This window comes from Elaeis guineensis, chromosome 14 (assembly GCF_000442705.2).
Source record: "Elaeis guineensis isolate ETL-2024a chromosome 14, EG11, whole genome shotgun sequence".
Taxonomy (NCBI): Eukaryota; Viridiplantae; Streptophyta; class Magnoliopsida; order Arecales; family Arecaceae; genus Elaeis; species Elaeis guineensis.
The window spans coordinates 51,570,731-51,594,754 of NC_026006.2; the positions used below are offsets into that span (position 1 = coordinate 51,570,731).

General features: G+C 37.3%; 1 protein-coding gene across 3 annotated transcripts; it reads right to left on the bottom strand.

Annotated features, from left to right (window-relative positions):
• Window positions 1-6,088: 6,088 nt before the first annotated feature.
• Window positions 6,089-23,796, bottom strand: LOC105057564 (serine carboxypeptidase II-3). 3 transcript variants are annotated; one of them, XM_029268270.2, is made up of 8 exons: window positions 23,154-23,796; window positions 22,958-23,065; window positions 22,519-22,781; window positions 22,148-22,408; window positions 21,939-22,057; window positions 13,432-13,521; window positions 13,203-13,308; window positions 6,089-6,338 (listed from the first exon to the last, which is right to left on the bottom strand). In XM_029268270.2, exons 1-8 carry the CDS (start codon window positions 23,539-23,541, stop codon window positions 6,324-6,326), a joined length of 1,350 nt encoding a protein of 449 aa, XP_029124103.1. In that variant the 5' UTR covers window positions 23,542-23,796; the 3' UTR covers window positions 6,089-6,323. The 3 variants fall into 3 exon arrangements, with proteins under 3 accessions (XP_029124103.1, XP_010938507.1, XP_029124104.1); XM_010940205.4 differs by lacking the exon at window positions 6,089-6,338 and adding an exon at window positions 11,895-12,207 and having other exon boundaries at window positions 23,154-23,795; XM_029268271.2 differs by lacking the exons at window positions 6,089-6,338; window positions 13,203-13,308 and adding an exon at window positions 11,895-12,207 and having other exon boundaries at window positions 23,154-23,795.
• Between the last annotated feature and the right edge of the window lie 228 nt (window positions 23,797-24,024).

Below are 24,024 nucleotides of genomic sequence, written 5' to 3' on the forward strand. Positions count from 1 at the left end.
AAAAAAATTCATGAATTTTTCTCATGCCCAAAAGTTTTTCTATATCCACATCTAATTATTTTTGAATTAAAAATTGGTTGGTTTAAATTTGAATTCAAATGGGTTTGAATTTGAATAAAAATCTAGAGTCTAAATTGAGTTGGACTCTTCTCTTCACGCCATCACCTTTCTCCATGCATAAAGTATTTTTGCATGAGATTTTTTATATTATTCTGATATTGGTCGACCCCTATTTGAGTTTATAAGATGATGATAAAGTTTGATTCAAAATTTAATTCAAATTTGATTTGAATTGGTGATAAGGATCAACCAATGTTTGAAATTGAATCGAAACTACTTTTTTCTTATCCTTATCTACCATGGGATGCCACCCTTAAGAAGGGATCAGTTTGTGCAAGATTAAAAATGATTTTTGGTGTGAGGAACCTAAGAGTTGGGGTGTGAAAAGTTGAGAGTGGGTTGGGCTTCCGTGCGTGAGAAACAGAGGAAGTGTTCTTCCTCTCGGGCGTGAGGTGTAGGGTCTAGGATTTCAACTCTAGATTTTATGAGAAGAAACATACAATAGTGAGTCTTGTTCAATCTACTACACCACTACCATCTTATAAAGCTTCATCTTTTGATCTGGAGGAGTCCAGGAGATCCGAAGAAAAGAGCTTGCATCAGCCATCTAGAGCCTTCGATGCGAGCTAGCACTCCCACGAAGGAAGATCCGATCAGGACTTTGAGTGGACAATCTGTAAAGGTTAGACGACCTATACGACTGCTTGGCATCGGTGAGAGCTTCGTACCATACCTATCAGCAGTAAAAATTATTGATCCATGAAAAGGTGATGAGTTCTGAACTTAACCGATGTGATCTAAAAGTTAGATCAGATTTAGGACATCGATGTGATCGATGCAGATTTTTATTTTATATCAAATTTTATGTATAAATTTTTTATATCATAAATCTTTAATTGGTAGTTTAGATCTAATTCAAGATATATTTAAAAAATTAAAGTATTTAATATTTTATTTTTCACTGTAAAATTTTAAAAATACATGTTTTGAACTTCCCATTTTTTCTTCAAACTTTTCACTAGAACTGTAAAAGCTTTAATGTATGCTTTAATTAGTTTAATTTTATTATTTACTTATTATAGACACAGCAGCTCAATCATCCACCAAGCCAGCTGCAGTTGTAGGAGGTCACACACCAATCTAGGAGGACTGGTGATTATTTAGATTCTAGGTCGCAATAGATCATAGTAAGAATTTCAAACTATATTTATTAAGTTGTTACATGATCTATTAAGTTATTATATGTATATTAGAACTAATACATTTTTGAACTATATAGGTGGATTATGTGGGGTACATCATTGCGCAGCACAGTAATGACCCATCCACTCAGTCCCTCTTTGACCTTAAGGGATGGCTCAGGGTCACCGGAGGGGTGAGTAGGAGCTGGGTCATAGAATTCGGCCACACCTTCGACCCTCCAACAGCTCGATACTCTTCGATGTCCTCATAGACCTCGACATCCCAGACTTTGAGTGATGCACACATAGAGGAGGTCATGCAGACGCTTCTGAGCCAATGAACTCAGAGTTTTTGGGATGCCGTCCGCGATACAATCTTCGAGATTTTCTGAGATCTGCAGCTATGCGACCAACTGGACTTGTTGCCCCAGCCATTACATCAGATAATTCTATAAGTAGACTCTTTTACTTATTTTAAATTTTCATATTTAGAAGCTTCATATATTTAGGCTTGAGTCGGAGAAAGAGATCTAGAGGCTAAAAATTCAATATAACCATCCAATTGATGGACTGGAGGTGTCTATAGTTTCGTATCATCGAATGAAACATGTAGGAGTAATCTATTCGAGAATCGTAAGAGTATATCGAAAGATACACCTCTGTATCAAAATTTATTAATAATATTTTATTTTTCTTCATTTCAAGATGGTGGGATATCCGGCTCTCATCCACCAACTACTGAAAAGGAGCAGAAGGACGAGAAGGAGGACGATGAGGAGGATCTGGACTGATTTTTTTTTATTTTGATATATTATATTTTTTGATGCTACTTATAAAATTATAAAATTTATATTTTTAATATAATATAATTAATTTTTTATTTATGATTACCATATTATCTTTAGATTTTAATTATAATAGATGTTAGGAATCATAATTGATTGTGATTAATTAAAATAAGTTTTAAAAAATATTTTTATAATTTTTTTTAAAAAAATAAAATTAACTATTACTGATGGCATTAGCCTTCGCTAATAATAAAATATAATTTTTTTTAAAAAATAAAATTTAATATTATTGACAGCATTAGCGATAACAAAGTCTTCACAAATTATTTTTATTTTTTTAAAAAAATAAAAAATAAATAGTCATTAATTTAGTCATCGCTAATACCGTCACTAATATCAATTATTAGCGATGGCTAGAGAACCCATCACTAATAAGGGTAATTAACAACTAAAATTTTTTTGACCACCAATTAGCGATGGTGTGCCATCGTTAATAGTATTAGCAATGACAAAATGACTATTAATGATGATAATTAACCGTTGCTAATAGTTAGATTTTTTATAGTGGGACTAATTATATTTTTAATAGTTAAATTTTTTTAATGGGACTAATTATATTTTTAATACAGTGATGGAAGATTTTTGAGTATAATTAAATACTTATAAAATCTATGTGTGAATTAAAGTGGAATTGACCACTTCAGATTTTTGGAGATAATGCTTCAATGTGTTTCAATTGAATAAAATCTTAGTTAGAAAAATCTTTATGATGAGTCATAAGATTTATAAAGTTGAAACATAATACGGATGAACTGATTAAGAGTTAATAATTTAAACTCTGAGGTCCTCCTGAGTATTGAGGATCAAAGGGATGAATTATATGATAATCATATGCTAAGGTTCTTGAATGTTGCTTTGCAACTATTCGATCTATCTGGATGTTGAATATCATTGCTAGATAGGTACTTCGATTAATATAGAAATTAGTTCTTATACTATTGACTTAGTGTTCGAACCTATGGAGTCACACACAATAGAAGTTTCTATCTGATCAGATGGCTGATCAACAATTATGAATTGTTGAAAGATATAATCATTAATATGATTGATGATTAACCATATATAAAAATTATAATAAAATAATTTACTAATAATTAATGAATTATAGAAGGATTAATTAGTAATTAGATTATTAATTGACTCAATTTGATTGAGTAATGAAGTTCAAATCAAGTTTAATTGAATAGGATTCAATGAGGTTTGACCTGATTAGGTTATGCGATAACCTAATCGCTAAGGAAGATTAATTTCTGATTTGATCAGGACTTGGGTTCGATTAATTTCTAATTAGATTAGGATTTAATTGAAGGGATCAAATTTCTAATTGGATTAAGTTCACTAATTTTTTTTGGGTCTAACCAAATAGGATTTGAATTGAACCAAATTGAATCAACCCAAGAGTCCAATTAGATTGGACTTATCCCATGTGCCAACCACCTAATCCATGCCCCTCTTGTCTTCATGAAAATTTTGAATTTGCATGATATATTCTCATGCAAAAATAAGTTTCTCATCCCTCCTCTACACCCATGTGGTTGGGATAAGAATTGGTTGAAAATTGAATTCAAATTTTAATTTGAATTCAAGTTTGAATGCCTTTGAATTTGAATCAAACTAAACCTTTTCTTATCCTACCCTAACTCCTTATGACGCCAACCTTAAAAAGGCTTTGGTTTTTGCATGAAACCCAACCTTTCCATTGAAGAAAAGGAGTTTCTTTTGGGGCGTACGTGAGGATCAGATAAGGTTTTTCCTGTGAGAAAGAATAGTGGGCGTGGGGTCATACAAGGCATGAGTTCCCTAGGGTTCGATCTAAGGTTTGGAAAGAGAGAAAAAAAGAGAGAAAAGAGTTTTCCTTCTCCACCTTCTTTCTCCACCTCATCTCCTCCAAAGTCCTTCTTCTCCTCCTAAAAGAATCCAAGCGATTTGAAGAGGGAGCTCGATCAGCCATAAGGAGAAAACTCCGCAAGAAAAATAGCATTCTGGGGAGTTCATCAAACCTTTAATCGGATCAAAAATCTCATGTGGATATCTATGGAGACTGGACGTCTGTGCGGTGAGAAGCAACTAACAAAACCACGATCATTAGCTATGGTGAATATTAACCTACTCTCAAGTATTGAGTTTTGAACTTAGATAAATTGTAAATATGATTTATTGCATAGATATGATCTATATATTTTAGATTTCAGATTATGCACATTTGTTATGTTATCGATCCCTGTTAGGTAGTTTTTAGATCTGATCTAATGCATGTTAGGTTAATGTGATTGATCTAAATATCTTTCGCTGCATTAAAAATTCAAAAAAAAAAATTTGAAATGCATGCATAGTGCCTCATCATCTAGATGAATATGCCAAAAAAATAAAACCTCAAAGGTGCTTCATCCTAAGATGAATATAGCTACAAGAAGGGTGCCTCATCATCTAGAATATGCCATAAAAATAAGACCTTGAAGGTGCTTCGTTCCAAGATGAATATAGCTATGAGAAGGGTGTCTCAGCACCTAAATGAATATACCATAAAAACAAGACCTTCAAGGTGCTTCATCCCAAGATAAATATAACTGAGAGAAGGATGTCTCATCACATAGATGAATATGCCATGATGATCTCTACAAGAGGAGCACTTCATCATTAGGATGAACATAGCCACAAGAGAAGCACTTCATCGTCAAGACAAACATAACCACAAGAGGTACACCTCGTCAACAAGGCGAATATGGCCACAAGGTTCCTGAAGCATTTTATCTCTGAATAGCTACAAGAATGTCTGACAACCTCAACAACCCAGGGGTAAACTAGACCTCAGGAACCTGGAATCTAGCGAAAGACCCATGAATCTCAAAATCACACCCAATCTAAAGGATAAACTAAGTGAATGAAAGCTCACGCTAAAGGCATCCACAATAGCTACCTTAAACGAGGCCGAATGATAAGAAAGACCAATAAATGTAAAAAGATAACATAAAATTCAGCCACAGAAATTAAAGACAAGGATAATATATAAGAACAAAAATAACATTTTATTAACTTCAAAAGTCGGAGCAACCAACCGCAATGGTTACAAGGTGACAATATAATCTACAAACCAAAACTGCAAAAAAAATTACAATTGATCATGGACTTTGGGGAGCTAGATTATCTTCCACCTAAGAAGGTCCCTCATCATCATCTGTCATGCCAACAATGATTGGGGGAAGCTCAGAATCATCTGGAGCTATTTATTTGAGTAGGTCAACATCAATCTTGAGAAAAAATTGCGTGGTCAATGATTTACATTTTCTAAAGCTGATTTGATAAGTCGTTAGAGATGACTTTAACACCCCATGGATGACCCTAACCTAGTTTGCTACAAATCTTATCTCCATCTGGCCAATCTTGTCTCTAGTAAACATGGTCGATGCTCTGCTTTCCCCCAGTTCCAACTGAATTTCTACTATTATCGATCTTTCTTCACTGACCTGATGCTCCAATGTGGTGGCTCGCTCCTATGCCATATAAATCTCGTTTTAGAGCTGAACTATCTTCTCAACATTGCCCCACCTCACCTCTTCAACTAGTTTACTTGAATCAATCAAATGTTCAAGGGCAAAGATCCTATCCTATGCGGCATGAAGTTCATTATGGGGTTGAGCGATTCTTTCGACAACACCCAATCTAGCTTCCTCAATGGCCTTGCCTGATTTCAAACAAGCTTTGGTCATGCACTTCTCTAAAAAATATGATTTGTCTATCTACCTAATATTTTCTCTAAGATGCTTCATTTTTGCGATAGCCTCAGTACATGACTTTTCTCTCTCAGAAGCCCTTCAACTCACCTCAAAAGCTTTCTTCTTGGCCTCACGAAGCTCCTCCTCAAGAGCTTTGATACGGGATCTAATAGGTAGACCCACAACTTGTGAAAGGGGTTCAGTGAGATGATAAGAGACCATACAACCACAATGATTGGACTGTATAGAGAACAAGCACATTACAAAAAATCAAGAGAAAAACTCAGAGGTAAAAGGCTCTTTTTATTAAATAGAAAAGTTTATCACTACATAAAATAGGAAAAATAAAAAAGATTACAAAGCTGAAGCCTAAATGGAGGCATTGACTACCTCGGTCTCGAGAGCTTCTGGAGCATCTGCAGGGATTCTCCTTGCTGGTTGGGACTGGGCTTCCTCGGTGACAACGGACTTCGGTTGGGGTTGCCATTTGATGACAAGCTCAGCCAATTAATTATCCTCATCTACATCATCCTTATCTAGAAAGGACATGTCCATATCAGGAAGTGATCAATGCATTAATATAACATAAAAATTATTAGAACTTATGCTATTTAATCTCTATTATTTAGTATTTGATATTTTTTATCTTTTTTTTAAGAATTATTAATCATGGAGAATTATTCATAAACCAACCAGTAAGGTTCCTAATGAATATGTGCTATCAGCTCGTCACACATTTCTACGATCACCAAGCTCAAGATAAAGCCCAAGCTAGCCCACCTCTATCGACAAGTTTTCAACCAATGCAAATATGTGATCCAGGCCAGAAAAAAGCAACTGTAGGGGCACATAGCCCAAAGAAAAGCAAGGTGGCCTACAAGGGCATATGGCCTAGAGAAATAGTTGCACGGCCCATTCACATGGTGCATAGATACCCCCGTGTGGTCCACACATGCGGTGCACAGGCATAGACGTATGTGGCACACAAAAGGGGTGCGGTCCACATCACTGCTCATACACAGCACGAGCGAGCGGGCATGGGCGTGCATGTGGGTGTGGTTTAAACATGCCTGGGATGTGAGGAAGGTTTTAGGGTTTGACAAGAAAACAGAAAGAAAGAGAGGCATAGAGTTTTGTGGTGGCTAGTTTTGGGGTGCCAAAGTCAAAATAGGAAAGAAGGCACGAGGGTTTGTGAGATTTGGGGTGCTTAGGGTTTTAGGCGATTTTGAAGGCTATAAAAGGGAGTGTAGGGTGGCCCAAGGGAACAAGAAAAAAATAGAGAGAAATTTGATGGAGAGAAAATTTTGTAGAGAAGTAAAGAGAGAGGGAGGCTGTCAGGTGTTGGAGTTTTGAGAGAGTCTTTGGTGGCATAAGGAGGTTCTACATCTTCTTTTTTTTAAAGTTCTTCTCCAACAATCAAAGAAGATGGAGCTTTTGGTGGCGAGTAAGATTCAACCCATGAGCATCTAAATCCTTCATCCTTGAGGGAGTAAATGAACTCCTTAAGATCATATTTGTATTTAATTTTTTGAATCTTATTGTGTATTTCTTTTCTTATGCAATCAACTATTTAAACATTGTAAGGCATCTTTTTTTTAAATTTTTATTGAATATTTTATAAATATGAATAGTTTCTATGATTTTATTTATGTGTTTAAGTAATAGTGTTTCTTATTTTATAGTAGTTATTCTTGAATAGTTTATGATTATGTAGAGACGAGTCATGATTTGAAGATATGATTTGTACTCAGCAAGATAAACTATGTTAAGTACTAAACTATGATTTATCTTTTGATCATCACTCAGGCTTGTAGTTTTTAGTCATCTTGATTGCTTCAATTAAATACTAATCTGTGATTAAGGATGAATTCGAAAAATTCTGAGGTTCTTTCTTCTACTTGATTTTTTTTAAACTTTATTTCTGTCAACTTATTTTTTTATCTTTCTTAAATCCTAAAATTTTTATTTCTTCACTATATTTTTTAATTTGAACACAACTCAATCCATTGATCCTTGAGGATTCGATACCCGATCTCACACTATTCCATATAATAGTTGAGTCAGATTAAATTTTTATTTTTGGTGCTTGTAACAACATCAGAAAGATGGATGGTTATCCTTTGCCGAAGCAAGTCCTATCCCAAGAAGAAGGCTTCTTTGAAGAAATTAATCTTCTCCTAATTATACTTTGGAGAAGATCGAAATGCCTCAACTGCCAACCGATCGGCATCTGTAATCTTCTCATCGACTGCCTAGTGTTTCTTTCTCTCTTCCTAAAGGTTCACCTCAACCTTCTTCAATGTGGCCCCAATCCTATTCTACGCAGCCTCCACCTTCTTTTATGTAGCTTCAGCATCAGCTTTCGCCACTTTAGCTATCGTCTTCACCACCTCAGCCTACGTATGTGCAGCCTTGGCCATCTCATGTGCCACTTCAAGGTGCTTTGTCTTAGCTTCAGCTCCACCAACCTTCAATTTAAAGGTCTCGACCTCCTTGCAGACTTCAAAAGCCCTTGTCCTCGTTGTCTCTATCGAGTTGGTAAACAGGGCAATATAATGGTCGAGCTACAAAAATGATCAAATTAGCTACTGAAGATATAAAGAAAGGAGAAAATCAAAAAACTTATCTAAATATGAGTCAATGGCATCTCTCTATTGGGTGCCTAGGCCCTAGTTCTCCAGCTAATCAATATCCGCTGGAAGAAGGATGCTTCACAGCAGCTCATGAGTCACTTTGTGGTCTTGCAAAGTGGAGCTTGATGAAGAAACCAAAAAAGTGTTAAGTCCTTGGCTGGGAGGGGAAGCTAGTGCTAAACTGATCCTTTCAACTCAAGGGGCTGGTGCTGGGACCTGAGGTGCAGGGCCCAGAGTCGAAGGTGTCGGATGAACTACCAACACCCGAGCTTGTATTGGGGAGGCTTGGGCCACCCCGACTGGTGGAAAACCTTTCTTGTCAGGTTCCTTCACCTAGCTTGTTGAAGCTTGGCACAGCTTCTTCAGCATGGCCACATAAGAGGACGAACTCGAAGCCTTCCTCTTCTTCAGGCTCAATTTCTTCCTTGTCTGAATTTTCTCAGGCCTCATTTCTGCATCAAACCCAAGCAAGTTTTTTTAAAAAAAGAAGATGAGGAAAGGAAAAAGAATGGATCAGCCAATCCGATCCTTATCTTGGGGGTTAGCTAGACTAAGGCCAACATTAAAAAGAGTCTCTTCAGATAGCAACTCTGACAACAACAAAATATTATACCCGTGTAGTGCATTGAAGCACTGTTTGTCTGCATCTCCTAACTCAGGAGCTTGGAGGTCAGACTCCCTGGTCAGCCCCAGCTGGCAAACCCTCAATCCCTTATGGCCGAATAGGAGACATAAAGGAAGCGCCCCTTCCAGCCATGAACAGACAAAGGCATGAACCCCTTTTTGGAAGAAAAAGTACCACCAATCATCGGCATATGGATGCCTCTTAAAGGTGAAAAAAGATCGAAATAGATTGATGAATGGCTCAACTCCACTAAGAAATATGCAGCCAAAAAATTAATAACAAAATGCCATGAGTTCGGGGCCATCAAACCTAGGGCCATACCAAAGGATAGAAAAAGTTTGACTACAAAAGGATGAAGAGAGAGTTTAAGATCAGCCTGAAATGGCTCTTAGTACAAAGCGAGCCGACCAGGAGAGGGGTTACAGATCCTACCAGTTGAACCCAGGAGCTCTAGATTAAATTCAAATAGGATGCCAAAGTGAGTCCTAAGCAAACTGAGATCATCTGAGTCTAGTATAGAGTAGTATTTTCTAGGCACGAAGTTCTCACCACCATGCCCGATACTCGACTCCCTAGGGTCATCCCTCAAGCAAGGATTGGAAGGCACCCTCACCACCTTTTTCCCTAGTCTATCCATCTTAGGACTGATGAATAAGTTGAAGTTCCAAGAAAAATATGAAAGGAGAAAGGAAGAAAGGAAGCAGCAAACAGACACACAAAGAAAGGCAAAAAGAAAGACTAAGAGGTGACTAGGGAAGGACTCTAAGAAACCAACTTGCACAACTAAGAGTAGATCTTCAAGAAGATGGCTGAAAGTTACTAAGGGAGCTTTGAACCTTTTCCAGAGGAACACTGCTAGCATAAGGAAGAAGAAAATTGGGTAAAACAATGAGGAAAAGAGTAGAACGAAGAGGACACCCTATTTATAAAGGTATGAATGGCTCTTGACCCTCACCGATTTGATTCAAATTGTTGAATGGCTACCACATGATAAAATTAAATCAACCAAAATGATTTCTTCTCAAGATGCATTTATGGGCACATCTCTAAAGGCATGCATCATGCCTCAAATTCAATCAAATCTTTAATAACAGCCATCTGATGCCTCACCACAGATCTTACCAACTCCTTGATGTGATGGTTCGAAAGTTACGGAGAGCTATTTTGTCCAAGAAATGAAAGCATAATATGTGTCTTTGGTGGACACGACAAATTCGCACTCCCCACGTCTGATCCCAGTTTAGACTTGAGAGTAGGGAGACATATGTTGTGGATAGAATTCTGATGCCCGAACCAAAGATACGAGTAGACTTTGGTTAGTGACCAACCCACAGCCGACCCATAGGTTGGCCACGGACCCATACATTGGCCACCGACCTATATATAGGTTTTTAACTTCATTATCAGTGTTCCCATACATGAACCATCAGTTCACACTTCGAACGCCAACCCCCTCATCGATGGCCGACCCTCATCTCTGTGTATTTTAGACCATTGATCTATATGACGACCGCTACTCTCGACATCAGAACAACCTCTGGGCATCAGACCTCGATCCAAATTTTAGGCTTCGATCCCCATGTTGGCTCCGACCCATACATCTATGCCGATCCTTATCATTGACTAAACATGTTGCAAGCCACCAAGCCATGCTCTTTTTGACCTTCCTTCCGACCTCTGCTTTGATCACCACATTTGAAAAGGTTGATAAGAAACCCTCATGCAATTTTATCGAATCACATCACCATTGGAAGCAACTGGCTACAGACTAGATAAGGCAGGCACAACAACTTAATCCCAAAAAATCAGATCAAAAATCTCAGAATAATGCATCCAAAGGAGATGGAGTGGCTTTCAATTCTTCTCTTCTACAACTCTCATACTCTATAAGTAGAGCTAATAGAGGACCTCCAAGGTATGCAACTCTATCGTATACTCCTTCCTATCTATTCTATCGATTCCTAATTTGAGCATCAAAAGGTCCTCTCTAGAGCCAATTCTGGTCAAGGACTTGTTTTGCATGTCCGATCACTGTCGTCTTAGTCAGACGTTGCCTCGCTCCAGCCAATCAGACCCAAGCTGAGGATCAGTAGTAATACTTCCAATAAAAATTTCTAACATGTCTTATAACCATGAGACTCAAGAATTTTTATTTTGTCTATCTTGCATAATTGATTTGAGTAAATGGAAAAGTTTGAGCATACAACTTGAATTGGAACTTTCAAATTTAATCAGATATAAGCTCTCCCTAGAATATTCTGATTTGTTCCAATGAACATTACTAACAGATCTTAAGCCATCTATTTTGATTGCCAATGTTTTTTGTCCAGAGCTATGCATAAATCTTCCCTTTAAACAAATCCTATCTCACTCATTTTATCAGCATTTTACCTTCTTTCATCATTTTCCTAATATTTCCAAACAATCAAAGGTAATGTCCTCCAAAGCATTCTATATTTTGCATCTGCGACAATACTCTCCACCGAACATCTATCACTTATTTCTTAGGTTGTAACTCATAAGCATCATCTAGTATGCCCTCATTATACATAATATATTTTAGCTTGATAATCCAGTCAAGTAGGCCTCCTAATATGGCTTGACATAATGTTTGAATTTTGATTTGTAGATAATTGAATTCACACATATAGAAGGCAAAGGATAGAATATTAAGAATGTACTTTTTTTGGTAAAATATATTAAGCATGTACTTCAAGAATAGAACCATGAAAAGCTTGATCTTAACCATCCTCTTAAATGAATGGCTTAATGCATGGTTCAACATTTCCTTTGTGCTTTATAATAGAACTTTGATATGAGAGAGAGAGAGAGATAGAGAGAGAGAGAGAGAGAATTATACATTCCAACTATGAACTATAAGTGTATGTCTTCAAATGATAGTAAATAAATGGCTAAATGAGCAAACATGGTTGAAATAAATAATAAGTAATTACTTTTTGACCTATATACATAAGACATAGAGAAATTTAAATTAAACTAGTTTCAAGCGGGTAGCAGCTTTCCATCAAGAAAAAATTTGATAAGTACAAGTGCTCGAAGTGCTTGGTAGCTCGGAACCTCATGTCCTGCTCCTCTAACGGTGACAAATGTTAAGTTACCATCATAAATGATACTATATCCACCAACCTATCCATAATATTTAAAAAAGAGGAAGTAAGATAAGTTAGTATACTTGCTTAAGCAAAGTTTTATAATTAAAAGATTATATAGACTTCCATGAAAACACTTAGTCTACACTAACATTCTTTAAATACTACTTTGATAGCAAAAGAATCTTAGGATTTTTAGGGCATTTGTACAAGATCATCTTAATTAATTGAATTATGTTACTTTTTGGGGAATAAGGTAGGTAACAAAAATGGTTCCAAAATTCATTAAGAACTCATTTTAATTCTATATTTGCAACTATGGATTGATAGAATCAAAATCATTAGATTTAAGTGGGAAAGGAGAAATTTGACAAAGGGAGGAAAGCAAAAATGTGATGCTATTGCTTAATAGGCCTCTTATAAATTGAAATGACTTGATATATTCTCACAATGCATTACAATTATTTTGCCTATTAGGATTAGAAAACCTTGACCTTTTCCTTACTATATAAAGTCATTCATTGCTAGGTAAAATTTTTCTTTAGATTTTATGCTTGAGGTCATCATCATTTAAGGATAATCACTAAAGTACTGAAAAGAATATCAAATTTATCAAATAAAATTGAAGGATAATGAAGTTTCTTATAACTTCATTAGAATAAGAGAGAAGTTGGATAATTGATCCTAAATGACCATTAATAAGAGATTAAAAAGGAGGCACTAGGCTTCTTTTCGAGACAATGAAGAAAAAAGTGAAACAACCAATTAGGCTAATTGCATTTGAAGAGGACTTTTTATTGGAGCATATGACTTGAAAACATTGTTATCAATTTTTATGTGATGTTTGTTTTTGATATATAACAAATATCACTATTTAAGTTTTACATAAAGAATCATGTTATGACCTTACATATTTACTAATTACCTTAATTACTTTTTTATTTTATTTATTATTTTTGTATGCATATATGTAAATGGTTAACTAAAAAAATATATGGACTTAGTAATCAAAATATTAGGTGAATAGTTTACCTCTTTATTGACAAACCATGGTTGCCACTTAGTTTTTACTGAAAGATTTAGCTGATTGAGAGAATATCTCGATGAAGTGACAGGAATCCGACCATCAACATCTCCACTGTATTTATTAAAAAGAAACTAATTACATATTTATAATGATATATAATTATTATTGATTTAGAAATATCTATGATATTTTAAAATATGACAGCTTTATAGAAAATTAACTCATCAATATTACCTGTACACCCAAACTCGTACATCATTAGCCATACATTCTTTGATAAGTGGTAAGACTGTAGAAGGGCTATCTGTCCATTGTGCAAACTGCCTGCATCATAATATTATGGGATAAAAGAGTATTTAATAAAACTTAAATATAATCCTAAAACTTGAAAGATTATTAAAAATATTAAGGGTCTGTTTAGATGATTAGTCCTAAAAATCCCATAAGATTTATGGGTTGGGCTAGTATAACTAGAAAAAGTCAGCTCGGGGTAGGCTTATACTCCCAAATACCTAAGGGCCTCTGGAATGAGCCAACCCCAATCCTACAAAGAGAAAAAAGACATACTGTAGACCGTAAGTATTATTTTCCATCTCATGTCCATAATTCAACATATTTGAAATTTTTAAGTGATTTTGGGTGACAATTGAATAGTTATCAAGAAATCTTTGATAGTATTAAGTGCTACTTCTATGAAAGAATAAAAATATACCATATAAAATTTATATTATTATATGAAAGTTCCATAATAAACTAAAGTTCCAACTTAAAATACAACACTTATTTTGTTGTAACCTTTAAACACAATAATGTGCATACTTTATTTTTATATTTATGCACCATTGGTCAATTTTGTTTTAATCTAGTAATGACAATTCTAGTAGTGATTTTGGATTGCATAATATGCCATTGAATGACTCCCATCTTCATATTAACCAATTCATTTTAAGTGGAACAAATGAACCATAGTCAAAATAATTGTATCCTTTATGATCTTAGCTCCTAATAAAAATGAAACATCCTGGCATAGTTTATGCTTGTTCTTTTATTCAAGGGGAAAGAGGTGAAGTTATAGCTTGAGTTGCATTAGCAATATTCCCAATATTAGCTCTCATTAAGATCATCTAACCCCATTCTCTTAAATTTATAGTAGGATAACTGATGTAAATGTGGGATGTTTAAGAACCACCAATAAGGGAAAGTGAGTTAGTAAGTGCACACATAATATTAGGGAATATCACTCCTTGGTAAGAATAGAGTGGTCAGTATTATTATGAAAAAGACCCCTTTAAAGTTTAGTCAACATGTTTCATAAAAAGAAATTTAATGAATACGATGACAATGGATGTCGAATTCATGAGAAATAACAAGTAGACATCACAATATATATGGGACCTCGTAGGGTCTTAACTTGGATGGAGGAAGCATATCACCTCATAAAAGTGAATTTTTTGAAGCTGTAGGAAATTCGTTATTATTTTTTTCTCAACAATTAGTGGATGTCATTCCTAAAACTAATTAAGTTAATTTTTTATTAAAATATTAAAATGGATAGAAGCTTAATACTAGGATAGTCATAGTTGCAAGGGTATTAAAACAAGAGTACAAGTATAAAAGTTCTAATAATGTTTATATAAAATTGATGCACATGATAAAATGAGAAAAAAAATAATCCAATGAAAAATATTCCAAAAATCATATAATTAACTAACATAGACATCTTAGCTAGTAAATATCTTGATTTGATGGATTAAATCCGAAAGGATAAGAAATCACTCTATCACGCTAAAATGGGCATAACTCTCTTATCCAGAATCAGAATCGCTTATAAGATCCTAATTTGAAAAGCCCTTTTCATACTCTATGAGCTTGACTACTTTGCCATCACACCCAATTTTGAGGTCAGATTCTAACATTTGATAGGTCAATAGGAGCGCGAAGGATCCTGGATGAATTAGTAGTCTTAATCTTTTTTTTTTATTTTATTTTAGATTATTTAGGCATTAAGTTAGATTTTTTTTTCTATAAATATTATAGTCAGTCTATTTTTTTGTTATTGAATTAAAAACTCTAGAAGAGAGTTTCTTCTTATTTTTGCTGTTCTCTTTGTTTTATGCATCTTCCTTCTCTCTTTTCTATCAAAATGTGGTCTAGACTGTGTTAGTTGGTATCAGAGCCCAACTAATCCTTGAGCAGAGTTTTTTTCCTACAATCAAGATGGTGGATGATGCTGGTGGCTGCAAGCAGAACCAACCTATAATACAGGCGATGGTAGCTCCTAAAAAAATCATGCAGTAGGAGCAAGATCTGATGATAGATATAGAGTGTGAAGATTTGAGGAGACAGGTGATGGAACTAACTACATGTCTTATGCAGTTGAAAAATCGAGATACGAGATTTGAGGTGGAACCAGAAGACCATATATTTGATGGAGAAGCTTTAGATTTTAAGAACCCCTTTCATAAGGGTACTCCCACATATTGACGTGAAGGTCAAAATAATTCGTTCGAGTGACCAACCTGTTGGTATGATACCATCAAGATAGATCTACCTGAGTATTCGGATAGTCTACAAATGGAGGTGTTCTTCGATTGGCTGGATTAGATCAAACGTATCTTCGAGTATAAGAAGATGTCCGATGATAAGAAAGTGAAACTTGTCACCCTAAAGTTGATAGGTCAGGCTTCTACCTGATGGCAACAGCTAAAAAAGACCAAAGAATGCAAAGGCATGCCAAAGATCCAAAACTGAAAAAAATGAAGAAGACATTGAAAGAGTAATTCTTGTCCTTCAACTATATGCAGTCCCTATATCAGTATCTACAAAGCCTTCAACAAGGGACTAGGTCCGTAGATGAATATATGGAAGAGTTCTACTAGCTGGTCACTAAAAAATGACCTGACAGAGAGGGAGGAGTAAATGGTTGTAAATATCTTGATGGACTAAGATAGTAGATCCAAGATGTCTTCAGCCTCCACTTCCTGTGAACAGTCAAAGAAGCTTACCACCGTACTGTAGTTGCTAAGAAGCAGTAGTGATGAAGGCATATGCTCAAGTCTAATCCTTTCTTGTGGGACAACCAAGCATCAAAAAATTAGAGGGACATGCAGTGCAACATAGCTTCTACCTCTCCTGTTCATAGTGCTATTGATGCGAGGCCCTCTAAGCCAGCGTCGACTGGATCTTCTACTCTATGGTGCTACAACTATGGTGAGATCAGGTACATATGGAGCGAGTGTAAGAAGCCTACTGGTTGGCATAGAAAGCAGCTAATGATAGAAAGAGATGAAATATCCGATGAGGATCAAGAGCCTATTTATGATGAAGGAGGTGAAAAAGGGGATGATTCTCTACTATTTAGAGATAAAGGAGAGGCTTTAGTTGTTCGAAAAAGCCTACTTGCTCTCAAAAAGGAGGAGAAAGAAGATTGAAGATGGACTAATAACTTTCATACCTACTGCACCATTGAAAAAAGATCTACAAAATCATCATTGATGGAGGTAGCTGTGAGAACATCATCTTTTAAGAGATCGTCACTAAGCTGAATCTGACGACTGAAAAACATCCTCAATCTTATAAGTTGCCATAGTTTCGAAAAAGAAGCGACGTGGTGGTCAATAGTCACTATGTTGTATTATTTTCTATCGAACAGAAGTACGTCGATAAAGTTTGGTGTGATGTCATTATCATGGATGCTTGCCATCTATTTTTGAGAAGACTATGATAGTATGATCACAACGTCACTCATGATGGTTGCTGGAACCCTATTTATTTTGGAAGGATAATCAGAAGCTTACTCTGGCATCGATGAAGGAGAAGGACCTACCTAAATCAAAGCTAGAGACCAGTATTAACCTTCTGACAAAGTACACTTGAAAAAAGCAATGGAGACTGGCTATTTCTTGATAGTTGTGGAGAAGGGTGAGTTGGCTGAGCGAGAAGTTCCATCCATGAAATGTCCTATTCTTAGGAGTTTGCTGATATTTTTTTTGAAGATTTACATGCAGGACTGCAATCAAAAAGAGATATTCAGCACCATATTAATCTTACTTCGGGAGTGAGTCTACCAAATAAGCCCATGTACCACATGACTCATACTGAACACCAAGAGTTGTAGCGGTAGGTCCAGGAGTTGCTAGATAAATGATACATTAGGCCAAGCATGAGTCCTTACACAGTGCCTACATTGTTGGTTCCCAAAAAAAGATGGTTCATAATGCATGTGCATAGATAGCAGGGCGATCAATCAGATCACTATCAAGTATCAATTTTTGATTTTGATGATGAATGATATGCTTGATCAACTTATTGGAGCCAAAGTCTTTTCAAAGATGGATCTGAAGAGTGGCTACCATCAGTTGTGCATTCGGTTTGGAGATGAGTGAAAAACAACCTTCAAGACGAGAGAAGGCCTATATGAGTGACTGATGATACTATTCAGGCTTTCCAATACATCGAAAACTTTTATGAGGTTGATGAACCATGTGCTGCCGCCTTACATCAATAAAATTATCATTGTTTATTTTGATGACATTCTCATTTATAGCCCTACTTTGAAAGCTCACCTACAACATCTTAAGGAGGTTCTTGATACACTGAGGAGGGAGAAGTTATATGCTAACACTAAGAAGTACAGCTTCATGACGGATAGCCTAACCTTCCTTGGCTACATCATCTCTTATGAAGGGCTACGGACAGATCCATCCAAGGTGTAGGCCATCTAGAATTGGCCAGTACCTTGCAACATCACTGAAGTGTGGAGCTTTCATGGCTTGGTGTCATTCTACCATAGGTTTATCCAGGGTTTCAACTCCATCATGTCTTCAGTGATTGATTGCATGAGAGGAAGGTATTTTTAGTGGACTCTAGATGCGTAGATTGCCTTCAAAAATATCAAGCAAAAGATTGCTTCTGCTGATGTTCTGACTCTTCCAGACTTCTCCAAGATCTTCGAAATGGAGTGCGATATCTCTTCTACTGAGATGGGTAGAGTTCTCGATCAAGAAGGGCGATCTGTTTCTTTCTATAGCAAAAAATTATCAGGGTCAAAGATAAACTACTCTCTACTTATGATGCTAAATTTTATGCTGTGGTTAGTGCTCTTCAATAATGGCAGCACTATCTAGTCCAGAGTGAGTTCATTCTTTACACTGATTATGAGGCTCTAAAATATATCAATGGTCAAGAAAAGCTGAGCTGTAGGTATATCAAGTAGGTAAACTACTTGCAGGAGTGTCACTTTATTATGAAGCATAAGTTTGGTGCTCAGAATTAAATGACGGATGCACTGAGTAGGACAACCAAGTTCTGGGTGTTCTTTGAGTAGAGGTGGTCGGCTTTGATGCTTTGAGAGATCTTTATGCCAGCAATCCAGACTTTGCTACCATTCTACAGGAGGTCTAGATTGATGATCGAGTTGATTACCAAGTGTGGGATGGTTTTTATTCCGAGGGGTACAACTCTATATTCTTGATTATTCTTTGTAGGATAAAATCATATAGGAACTCCATAGAAAAGGCCATTTCGAGAGAGATAAGATCCTCATATTGATTCATAGCAAGTATTACTAACCAAAGATGAAGCGTGACGTGATCCAACATATGCAGCATTGCTAGATGTGTCAAGTGTCAAAGGATATGGTGACTAATGCAAGATTGCATACTCCTTTGCCTATTCATAACCATCCATGGGAAGAGGTCAATATGATCTTTGTGCTGGGACTACTTGTGACCCAAAGACGATGTGATTTAGTACTGGTGGTGGTGGATTGATTTTCAAATATGGCACACTTTATAGCGTGTCGCAAAACTCTAAATGCCATCGATGTTGCTCAGCTTTATTTTTAAGGAGATTGTGTATCTCCACAGAATGTCCAAGATGATTATGTTTGATTGAGGCACAAAGTTCATGAGTCATTTTTGGAGGAGTTTGTGGAAAAGATTGGGCACATCTCTACAGTTTAGCTTAGCCTATCACCATAAGATGGATGGTCAGACTGAGCCCGTTAATAAGAGCTTGGGGAACTTATTGAGGAGCCTTACTGGTGAATGACCGAAATAGTGGGACTTACCTTAGTGCAGGCTGAGTTTGCCTTCAAACATTCGATGAATGGATACAGGCTACAGTCCGTTCCAGGTAGTCTACAGGTCAAACTCAAATAGTATTCTAGACTTGACTTCAATTACTTCCAAGAGGCGATCCAGTGTGAAGGCTGAAAGGCAGGTTGAAGAAATCCAGACTATCCATCGATCCATTAAGAAAAAAATCGAGATCAATAATGCCAAGTATAAAGAGAATGCTGACAAGCATCAGAAGAAGTTAACTTCTAAAGTCAGCAATTTTGTGTGGACTATTCTAACCAAGGACCGATATCCTATTGATAAATATAACAAGCTGAGCCAACGAAAAATTGGTCCTTTTGAGATAATCATAAAGATTAATGATGATGCTTATCAATTAAGGCTACCTAGTCATCTCCTCCGTATGTCTGATGTGTTCAATGCGAAGCACTTGGTTCTCTATATAGATGATTTGTCAGAAGACAAGGAGACTTCTAACTCAAGGATGAGTTCTTTCTAGCCTAGGAAGGATGATGTAGACATCTTAGCTGGTAAATACTTCGATATGATGGATCAGACCCAAAAGAACAAGCTGATTGTGCCTAATATTATCGATTTTTGATCTTGCCGTGCTAAAATAGACATAACTCTCTCATCCGGAGTCAGAATCGTTTATAAGAATCTAATTGAAAAAATTCTTTTCGTACTGTATGAGCTTGACCGTTTCAATGTCATGCCCAATTTTGAGATCAGATTCTATCGTTTGATAGGTCAACAGGAGTCCGAAGGATCCTGGATAAATTAGAAGTCTTGATTTTTCTCCTACTTTATTTTGGATTGCTTAGACGTTAAGTTAGGGTTTTTTCTTCTATCAATATGGCTCTTGGCAAATGTTGTAGTCAGTCTATTTTCTTGTTATTGAATCAAAAATTTTAGAATAGAGTTTTTTCTTACTTTTGCTATTCTCTTTGTTTCGTGCATCTTTCTTCTCTCTTTTCTATCCAAGTGTGGCCTAGGCTGTATTATTAACCATGCTCTAAAATGGTACTGGTCTACTAATCCAAGTCCATATTCAAAGGCTTGGGTTGAAGAAGACTAAAGCCCTCCATTACTCTTGCTTTTTGTTGACCAACCATGCTACAAGGCAGCCTTCTTAGTCAAAAGAAAAGGGGGGAAGCAAAAAGAGAAACGATTGCCTGGCGTTTCAAGAATACATGTTCTACATATCTATGTCATTATTTGAGCCTCGTCGGCCTCTACAGGCAAAAATACTGAAGTGAACAGGAAATTATAAGTTGGATCAGACCCACCAGTAGTGGACGTTTAACCAAAAACCAATATGCATAAAGATAAACAAAAAGGAAGTGGGAGGCAAAAGGGAGCAGTACAAACATGCTTGCGCATGTTGGTTCATGGTTAAATTGGTCCACCAGCTTAGTGGTGGATTTTGTCCAACTAAAAATTTCGCCGAACGAATGCTTGCAAGTGAATGGTCCTGGAGTTATATGGCCTTGCATCATTGGTTGTATTCTATCCATATAGAAGAAGAAACTTTAACCATCATTTACATACACCCAAGGTTTGCAAAATCGATACTGGCAGTCGTATCGGCCTGCCGATGGTACAGTTTAACACGTCTCCATTCTGTTTCGAACCGAAGCGAACCGACGAAGAAAAATGGAGTCGAACCGGAGAAGAAAAAGAGAGAAATAGAGAAAAAGGGAGGAAGAAAGAAAAAGAGGGAGGGGATCCATCGAAGGACCTCTGGCAGGCCGCCGTGGCCCACAGGTGGTGTTTACACCCCCTGCGGCTTTACAGGAGCGATGCCAGCATCACTTAAGTGAAGCCGACAAATCCCATATTGGCTTCATTTAAAAAAATATTTTTTAAAAAAAATACGGAAACAGGGAGCGGGTCACTCCTGTTTCACACCGCGGAGCCGCGGAAGGTGTTTACACCGTCCGACAGCCACAACGGTCTATTGGAGACCCTTCGGCGGCCCCTCCGACGGATCTTCCTCCCTCTTTTTTTTTTCTTTGTCTTTTTTTTCCTCTCTTTTCTTTTTTTTCTCTTTTTTTTTTTTCAACACCAGCATGTGCCGTTTTTTATGTTGGAACCATCTCGATCCCCGTCGGTATGATTCGGCACATCCTGTGCTAGACGGTTTGAGCTATGAGCTAGCTAGCACAGCTTGGAAGGGTTATCGGGAATGGAAAACATAACTGGACCACAAAAGTCTTGTGTTGGTTGGTCTGGGCCTGGGTATCAACCTCCATATCATGTAATTTGGGTGGCTGGCTGACTCTAGAGCTTTCTTCGTCGGAGCCAAAGGAATCTACAGCTGGCGAGGACCGGAGTAATCTGTCTATTCCCACACTAGGTGTTTTCTCCCTTCCGTCGTCTTTCCTCTCCATCTCTTGTGAGTTGGTGCATGGGTATTTGATATAGGACATGCTTACCACACACATCAGAACATGACTTGAGGCACCATGATTAGTGGTGGGTATTGGATTAGCTATCTCCTTAATCATAGCTACAGGCAACGTGAGCTTGGAGCAGCATCAATCACTCCATCGAGTTATCACACGTATTAAAACGCATCCCATTTGCCTCACTAATCATCAAGGAACCTAAATATTCTTGTCAATTAACACATTTGGACAAGGTAGCATGAGGAGATACCTGCACGCAGACCAAGTGTAATTGAGTTTGGTCACATTGGCATGAAGAGCTTCCTGCACTTGGGCACTGTTGAGATAAGCACTCACGTAGTAATCACTGCATGGGTCGAAATTTTCAATCTGAATTGCCCAAAAAGTAACGAAGACCCTTTAGAAAGCTCGATGCTCAATTAAAGCAGCAGCAATAGGTGACAAGAAGAGGCGACGAACCGAGTATCTCTTAGGAGAAGGCGTGACGCCGGATGAGAAGCAGAGAGGAGCATAGATATTGTAGATGTCCAGCGTGTCAAAGACCTGGTTGACAACCCCCACTGCCTGATAGCACTGATTAGTCTGGTTACTGGCGTCAGGCGAGAAATTGCAGTACTTGTGGATTGCATCAATGGTCTCATCTGAGATCAATGCATGTGTCCACAAATAGTCACAGAGCCCCTTGTTGTCAGTTTCGTCGTTGATCGCCCCATTGCCAATCTAGCATCGTCCAATATCAATTCCAATACGTCCAACAAGATAAACAAAATATGAGACTTTCTTCATATTAAGATACTTCAAGAAGCTAGAGCTAAAAGATAATTAGATACCATGATGCCTTTGAGGTTGATGTGGGTATTATTGTGCTGGAGAATGGTATGAGCAAGCTGGGGCACATAGTGGCCAGCGTAGCTTTCCCCAGCTATAAAGAAATCTCTGCCTTTGTACTCTGGAAATCTATCCATCCAGTTTACTAGGAATACATAGGAATCCTCGGCGGTCCTGCTGTCCCCATTCTCGCCGTAGTCTGAGGTGGTGTTGGAGTAGGAGAAGCCAACACCAGCTGGGCTCTCCAAGAACAGCACATTAGCCACTGCATCACCCATATCATTTGATTTGCTACATGAATGACTTTTAGAAATAAACAACTAATAACATCATCACATACCAACAATATGTCACATGTCATGAACTTTGTGAATGATTCAATAAATTTAGGAAGAGTAGTAAACGTTAAAATTGAATTAATCTGAATGCTTAAAATCACACCTGTATTCCATGCATATGGATTCCTGAACAGCGTCTTGCCATCGCTCATGACGCGGAAGGGCCCTAGCTCCTCCATTGCTCCGTATCCAAGGGACGAGCAGCCTGGCCCTGATGACATCCAAAGAAAGAGGACAATTTGAGATTCCTAATGAAGACACCAGATAGTTTATAAATTAATGATACAGTAGCTATTCACCTCCATTGAGCCAGAGAACCAGTGGTTTGGAAGAAGGATCATCGGAGACAGCCTCGGTGAAGTAGTAGAAGAGAGCTCTTCCGGCTTCCGCATCGACCGTGACATAGCCTCCATACTGATCAAAATCTATACCTTCAGGCTGGCCAGGCAACTTGCTTATCTTGTCACTCTCCTTCAACCCTTTCTGGGGATAAGCTTTGGACGATAGATCGGAGAAAACATTGGAGGCAGAAGTGGCAGCACTTGCAGGAGCTGCTCTCTTCAAATTGAACACGTCGAAGTAGAGCTTGTTAAGGGCATCTCCTTGCCTTGCCGCATCATTTGTTGCTATGCCGGCTAAGAAGCAGAGAAAGAGGCACAGAAAAATTCTCGTCATCCTTCCTTCCATATTCCTCTCCCTCGCTTCCTGGTCTCTCTATAGTTGGGGAACTTGAAAGTTTATATAGATTACCTGAGGATTATCAGATAATTCGATTGAAATTATGTCACCAAAAGATCACTTTTTTGTTACAACTTTGGCCTTCTTCACCTTTCATACCACTTTGGTAAAAAGTTCATTCCCAGCACGTTAGATTTTTTTTTTTTTTTTTTGGTTGCTGATCCTCGCACGTTTCTCCAACTCCAAATCGCCTTGATTGTCTGGAAGAAGAAATGTGCTACTTTTAGTTGGTAGTGCGGATTTTTCAATCTATGGTGGGAGTAGTTTTTAATTTTATAATTTCTAAAGCATATCACATCATCGTTACGCCTGCCATCCAAACCTTTTTTGCCTTCAAAGTTGTCACGATCTCGCTGCCCAATACCCAATAATTAAGCCGGCCCTACCGGGATTTACATATAGATTTCCACCATCAAAGTTTATTTATTTTTT